At 34.9% G+C, this 7,732-nt stretch overlaps 1 protein-coding gene and 1 non-coding gene across 2 annotated transcripts; both read left to right on the forward strand.

Annotated features, from left to right (window-relative positions):
* The first annotated feature begins 2,276 nt into the window (after window positions 1-2,276).
* On the forward strand, window positions 2,277-2,360 carry TRNAL-CAA (transfer RNA leucine (anticodon CAA)). The gene has a single exon. It is a non-coding gene; the product is annotated as a tRNA-Leu (tRNA).
* A 221-nt stretch (window positions 2,361-2,581) lies between these two features.
* LOC132187466 (uncharacterized) lies at window positions 2,582-5,650 on the forward strand. Its single transcript, XM_059601785.1, has 2 exons — window positions 2,582-2,773; window positions 4,941-5,650. Exons 1-2 carry the CDS (start codon window positions 2,626-2,628, stop codon window positions 5,531-5,533), a joined length of 741 nt encoding a protein of 246 aa, XP_059457768.1. The 5' UTR covers window positions 2,582-2,625; the 3' UTR covers window positions 5,534-5,650.
* Window positions 5,651-7,732: the final 2,082 nt, after the last annotated feature.

Consider the following 7,732-nt stretch of genomic DNA (forward strand, 5'->3'; position numbering starts at 1 on the left):
TTTCGTTGTGGGTATTGATTTATTATTGCAATGGGATTGAGTGAAAAAGGATGGAAATGGGATCATTTATATATAAAATACACGAAACGCAGGAACCTACTAATTAATTAAAGGATATTTACTTGTCAAGAGTTTATTAGCAAACATTAATTAATGGAGTTTTTATTAGTCTAATGCTGATCAAATAACGGCATAATTAATTGTCAGAGTAGTTAAAACGTACGTAAGGCTAATTCTTTTAGTTTTTTTTTTCCAAGATGAAAGGCATAAAAAAGGATGTCTGCTATATATATGGGGGAAAAAAGTAATAAGAAAGATTTCCAACTAAAGTGTTGACTCGATGGAACAACGACTGATGCATCACAAAATATTAAATTGATTTTTTTTTTTTTTTTTCTTTCTCAAATAGAGAAGGTTCTATGATGGAATCATTTGAATAAAGAAAATTATGTAGATTATATGATTTCGTTGGTCAATTAAAAAAATAATAATAAATTCATTAATTAAAGAATTTTGTCTTGTATTTTTAACCCTTTGGGCATTCGGTCAATATTTGCCCTATATAATATAAGTCATCTTATTCTTTCTTCTTTTGTATAATTCTCTCTTTAATTTATCTATTTTATTAATTTTCCTTCCAATATATAACACCAATTTGTCTTTGTACTATCACATATACCGTGAACAATATTATTCACAAGTATACCCGCAGCCATGCACGTTGCCAACGCCTACTCATCTTCTCCCCATCAACAAATTGTTAAAAGCATCACCTTAATTACATCAATGACTAAAAGCAAAAGAAAAAGCCAAGAAAAAAAAGAAATACACATCCTATTCAAATTGATTACCATCTTATTGTTAACGTCAATATGTTAATTTTCTTCGTAAACTACTAAAAATTGTTAATGTCCTCCACAATGACAAATATACTCATAATAAAAAAATTCTAAAAAAAAAAAAGAGAGAGAAAAAGAAAAAATAATCAACATGAGATATATGATGAGGAAGAAGAAGATCGTGTGTTCACAACAATGCCCACTAAACAGCTAAAAGAAAAGAAAAAAAAAAAAAAGTGTTTGCTTGATCTTATAAACAGTAGGAAAAACTACACATGCTTTCTTTAAACTATCATAACATTGTCAATATGTCAATATTTCCAATAAATTATCAAAAAGTATCAAAATTTACTTTAATAACAAAAATTAAAGCCTTTTATAGCATTCGAAATCGCATTTCACAAAACATGTTCTAAGAGTCGTTCACGTTTATAGCATTCGAAATCGCATTTCACAAAAATTAAAGCCTTTTAAACGTAATGTTCTTACGACTCGAACTTATGATCCTGACTTGGATACCATTTGTTGAATAGGACCTTTGACCATCTCATCTGAAAATCAAAACCTTTTATGGTATTTAAAATCGATCACATCACTCAAAAAAAAAAAAAAAAAATTGAGTCAAATCCTCTTTGGAGAAGGAAAGTAAATTGAAAAAGTGAAGTGTTCGGCTAAATTTGAATATATTTCTAAAAAGCCCGATTCCCTTCACTTCTATGGAGTATTTCTCCACACTTTTTTGGTTGATGGACTGATTCATAGCTAACAATGTTTGATACGTGGCCCCCAATCTAACATACATTCATCATTCTTGGAGAATGTCGAAATGTCAGTATTCTAGTCGGCAAGGTTTGAGATATGGTGGACAAGACTTTTCTTTGTGCCCCGTGCACTTGTCTTTTCCAATTGGGCTAGATCGAGTCGGCCTAATCAAACTGGGTCCAACCTACCCAAATCAAGTGTGGTCCGGACGGCCTAGACCAGGTTGGGTACCGGTGGCGTATATGATTTCGTTAATGGTAGGCCAGGTTGATGAAGCCAGGTATTCATATGATCTACCTTTAACTTTTATGGTATATTTGAGATTGCGTTTGAAATGCTTAAAAATATTTTTAACATTTAAAAAGTCGATTTAAAGAAAAAAATACTCGTTTGGTAAAAAAATTAAAAGCACTTTTAAGGGTTTAAAAAGCCTAAAAATAACCAAAAAATACTTTTGGCAAAAGCTTAAAAATGAAATTTTTGCCCAAAAACTCTTTTTGACTTAAAAGCTCTATTTTTTAAACGCAATCCCAAACAAACTTTTAATCAAGCCGTGCTGCACTTTTAAAACCACGCTGGAGAGAAGTTTTTAATTTTTTTTCCAGATTTTTATCTGGTGGGTAATTTAGTGAATGATATTATTATAAAATATTATGAAACCATTAATGCAAGCAAGTCAGGATGGCCGAGTGGTCTAAGGCGCCAGACTCAAGTTCTGGTTCTCGTGAGAGAGCGTGGGTTCAAATCCCACTTCTGATATTTATATGTTTTCAAAAGCCTTTTTACTTTACCTGTTAAAAACGACGTCGTCTAATAGCAAACAACTTGTTCGTTTTTTATGTGGGAAGAAAACTTGCAAATCCCCAAAATCACCAGATACCTCCAGTTAAACGGCATCGTATGATGAGAGAAAAGAACTTGATCCTACGCCTATAAACACGGCTTCGTCTAATTGAAAAGCTCGGCTTTTCCATCAGAAATATCTAAACACAGAGAGAGAGAGAGAGAGAAAGAGAGAGAGATAATGGTATCGAACAATGGCAGAGAAGAAAGGAGAAGGAGAATCGCCGAAAGAGAGTCGGATCGCATGGGTCTCATCACCGGCCGAATAAAAAATCTCCCTGCATCATCATCACCATCCTCATCCTCATCTCTCCATGATCACATCGACGGTACATATATGCTCATCTAATTAAATAATATGTACACCCTGCTCATTGTTTTTCTTTCCTATTTATTCATATTTTTATTATTACAATTTTCTTTATATGGGTTGAGTTAATTTTTCACGCAATTATATTTTCCGTAGTCGTTGCTTGATTCATAAGAAATGACACGTCGTACGCCTTTCCTTTGTTGACTTTCTGTGTTTAACCTTCTCTTGTGATATGAAGATTGAAATCACCCCATTTTGTTGATTTATTCATACGAGAAATGCTAAACTTTCTAACAATTTTTTCTTAAAAAAGTTGGTTTCTAAGTGATATGTGATTGTCGTATGAGATTGCGACTCATTTTTCAAAATAATATATCTTATTTATGATGACACATCATTTAGAAATCAACTTTGGTGGAAAAAGTTCGGATATGGTATGTGTTAGGAAATCCTAAATTTTTCTTAATAAGCCGTATCATCATATTTTGATTCTATTTTTACAATAAGCTATTCCCTACGAATTAAGTATTATCATGAGAAGAGCATGCATACTGTGTTTCACGTGTAAAAGTGGAGTTCCCACGCGTTGGGATGGGTATCATGAGCAGAACATTACTTTTAATTTCACCATATGTCAGAAACATAAAAAAAAGAAAAAAAAAAAATGGTGGAGATAACTGCTGATAATCTTGTAGGGAAGGCAATACAATGGTTTGATTAGTTGGTAGTAGTGTGTTGTGGAGAGCCAACCTGGAAGGAATTTATGGAAAGGCTCCTTGTTCGATTTGATCATTCAACATATGAAAATATAGATAGTGAGCAAGCAAACTTTCGGCAAACATCAATAGTTTAGGAATACATAAATTGTTTTTAGTAGCTATCTGATCAAACTCATAATTGGTTCGAAGTACAGTTAATGGAGACATTCACTGAAGGTAATTGGAGGTCGATCCCCTCAAAGTAATCAATTGGAGGTTCGATCCTCTCAAAGCGATCGCTTTATCCATTTCTATTTCTATTTTATGATTTTCATCAATAGAAATAATTGGGTTCTTATCAATAGGCTAGTAATGATTTGAAACTAAGGATTGAAGTTGTAAGGTAATTCAAGAAAAAATAAAAAATAAAAAATAAATAAAGGTGAAATTCAGTAATAAAATCCCTACTAAAACGAGAAGTTTTTTTTCTTACAATGGAAAAAATTAACTTGAAACCAATGATTTAGAGGAGAAAACAGTAGATTTTGAGCCCAAAAATGGCCCTCACCTAGCTTAGCTGGTGGCCACAACATGTATAGCGAAAATAGCTTTTCGGATTGGGTTCAATGCGCAATTCTGATAATGGTAGCAAAATTTTTGTCCATTTTACTGCACACTGCGTGATATTGCCTCAAATACACAACTATTCAAGTTGATTCTTTCCTTTCCTACGCTGATCTTCTTTATCAAGATATTGCAGGGCCATCAATTCAAGCATCTGACAATTTAGTATTTGCCAATTTTCCTGCATCATACGTTCCATTCGTGTAGCGCACCCATTAGAAAGAACAGGTTCAAATTGATTAATTTTAGGTCATAGTTAGGAACCCTCCAAAATGGTTTTGGTATGTGTTTGAATTTTTCATCCAAAAAGATCATTCTCAAGTATATGAGAAAGATTAGATTCTTCTAACTCCAGTCCTAGCTTTCCCATGTTCTGCTGGGTAATGTGTACTTGTTGCATTAAATGGTAAAGCTTGAGTGGCTTGAGTTTTAGATGTTTGAGTCCTTAGTTCCTACATTTTTCCAGTCCACATCTTGGTGAGATTGAGATATCTCCTAAGTTGTTGCAACAGATGGGTTTTAGTGTACGGATTTATGACTAGTCTTGTGGTGAACATTATTGCAGGTCTGCATGTTTACCACCACTCAGACAACTTCTTGGTGTAACCTTAATGGCCTAAGAGTGTGTTTGGAATTGCGTTAAAGAGATGAAAAATGATTTTAGTACATAAAAAGTTATTCCAAAACAAAATAGGTCCGTTTGGTACTTTTTTGCTCTAAAAAAAGCCCAAAATTATGTTTTGGGCGAAGCTTGAAAACATTTTCACCTCAGCAGGACAAGATATGTGCCATTATTACTTCAACTTGTGAATTGCATACATATTTCAGTAATACTTCTCATGGATTTCACTGATTTTGCAGATGACACCTCTGATTCTACATTGCTGAAACATGAAGGTAATGATGAAGTTTCCAGGGGAAATACTTTTGGCATTGGATGCCAAGGAGAGCCTCAATTGAACAAAATACAACCATCCCTTGGAGCATCAGTAGTTGAAAGGACCTCAACTGATAGTGAACCACTCCCAAAACCTCGTATGCAGCAGCCTAAGCTTTTTACTTCTAGAGGAATAAATTCCTGCATTATAGCTTCTGAGAGCACACGTGTGATTTCTGCTCTCATAATAGCGTTCTTGGTAGTTTTATCTTATGTTGATTATCCATTATTTGGGAGGAACATAGTGAAGTCTGAGAGTGTTGTAGCCTCAAGGCCTCTTTACATACTCTTGCTAACTGATGTAACAATTGTGCTTGCACGGTTGTACCTTGAGAGGCGAAGAGACTCTGATGAGGCAGAGGAAGAAAGAGGGGTTCCACGGGAAGATGGACATAATTGGGAAACAGCAGAGAAGATTTTGGAGAGAGGCTTGGTGGTGTACCAGATTGTCCGTGCCATTTTCATAGACTGCAGTGTTTATGCAGTTGTTGTCATATGTGGGCTCTCTCTGCTGTAGGTTTTTGGTTGCATTGATGATCATTAAACTTATGTGTACTCATTGTAGAAGTTGAGAAATTCTTTTATTTTTTAGTTTCATGCCAGAGTTAAAATGATTCATGTTTTATCTGTTGTAGATCTTGCCTTAAATTTTTTTGCAGTATCAAGAATGAATTTCTTTGGCAGAAATAATAATTCCATAGGAAGAGGGAAGAATAAGCCTCTAAACGTGAGTGTAGTACACTTTTTTTTTTTTTTGGCTCCTTTTGCTGCAGATAACATATGTATTTGATCAAACAAACAAAGTGGGTTCTATTTCTCATAATGGCTATTCTTATGAGAGCTTCTAAAAATGAGAAAATGGCTTGAGAACATCATATTGTGGCGAGGCATAGGGTGTCTGAGTGTTTTTAGCGGCAGCAAATGCATGAGATGTTATCTGGTATAGTGGATTGTGGAGGCGATGGACATGTATGGCATGGTAGGTCCCTTTACTAGTTGGAAAATAGAGGAAAGTGCATGGCACAGATAAAGCCTTATAGCCTACTCAAATGATCTTATAGATGGGTCCACCATGAGGGGCTCCGGAGGTGGTGTGACCATCCTCAGGTTCTATTGTTTTCATTACGCTTTACTTTTATATATATATGGATTTAAAAAAAAAAATTAAATTAAATGATGTGTGTGTGTTCTTTTTTTTTTTTCTAATTAAAAAAGATAGGCCGAGAAGACTAATTATGACTATTCTACCTAGGAGAGACCACAGTAATACCTATTCGCTGGGACCGTATACGAGGGGCCTAAATGGTGGGAACTGCAGACTCCTTAAAGTCTAACTAAGTTATAACCTGACCAAGCCTTACAAAGGCATCAATGGGAATCAAAGGCGACTAATACTAATCAGGCATATGAGGAGATTCTCCAATGCGGAGATTCAAACCCAAGTCATAATACATGTCCTGACCACTTGGGAATTTCCTTGGGCTATTGAACCACCACCCTTGATAGTTCATAAATGAATAGTTATTTCTATAGGAATAGCTATTACTAGGAATGGCATGCATGTAACACCCCGTGAAAATCAATTAACTGGTAATTAACTCTATGGTTTGCCTCCCAACCTTATCCCTCATAGAACAAGACTCATGGATCATAACCTAAAAGAGACTATAGTGAAAGATTTTTAACCACAAGATAAATATAGCAATAACTACAAACCACAATCACAATAACCAGAGTAGTAATAGAGCATCATACTATAGATAGATCATCAAATGTATTAGTCAAAGACCGATCACCAAATATTACAAACCATAAGTAATTGTTTTGGATAACATCAGGGCCTAAGCCTAAGTAAAGCTAACATGATAACAATCTCTATCATCTCTGTCCGGATCGTTCCTTCGTCGTCCTACATGGACTTGAGCCATACCGGGTCTAAGTCCTCAAAGATGACCCATATCAGATCCTTCGCCACCACCAATTGGTTGTCCGAAATCATGTTTTGCTAAGATAGCTAAACTGCGCAATTTATACATAATGGAGAGGGAAAAAAAAAATACAAGGGTAAGTTTAAAAACTTAGTGAGTAAAAATGCACATAGTACTTATGCCATTTAATGTTGAACTCCGTTTGATAAATTATGCAGTAGTTTGGCATGACAGCTATTTATGAATTCAATATAGTTATAGTAGATGTTATAATCATGTGAATCAATGATAGTTCAACTTATGGTCTACCCGAGATATTACCCTTCTCAATAAGGTTGGCGCTGTCCTGAGAGACCTATAAAATAATGCCGGTGCCCTGACCATTTTACACTATCGTCCATAATACTAGCAGCTCGACTGAGTCCGACCTCGAGTGTCCCACCCTACTAATAATGTACATCCTGTAGTGACCCACCAATTAAGGCTACACCGGTCACAAAATAACAATTGGATCCAAGACTCTTATATCATATCCATACACACACATTGGGGACAATGTGTGATTCAAGTTTGGGGGTATGGAAGAACAATACATTGTCAAATGTTTTTGTTATGTTATTCTTAAGCATATGGTTGAACTTTGATTTTGATTTGAATTTCATTGGTGAGCTTAAATTTGTGAACACATGATCATCTAACTAGGAAATTTGAGTCTTGCTACTTACTTTTGCAACATGAGATGCTTCTTGTTCAATTTGATTTACCATAAGCACACTGGAACATATTTG

Source organism: Corylus avellana, chromosome ca7 (assembly GCF_901000735.1).
Source record: "Corylus avellana chromosome ca7, CavTom2PMs-1.0".
In the NCBI taxonomy this organism is placed as follows: domain Eukaryota; kingdom Viridiplantae; phylum Streptophyta; class Magnoliopsida; order Fagales; family Betulaceae; genus Corylus; species Corylus avellana.

Excerpts from the sequence above, each read along its gene's own strand:
- LOC132187466 (XM_059601785.1), top strand. The coding sequence starts at position 2,626 with ATGGTATCGAACAATGGCAGAGAAGAAAGGAGAAGGAGAATCGCCGAA. Across the intron at positions 2,774-4,940 it reads TCTCCATGATCACATCGACG|ATGACACCTCTGATTCTACA; the intron begins GTACATATATGC and ends CTGATTTTGCAG.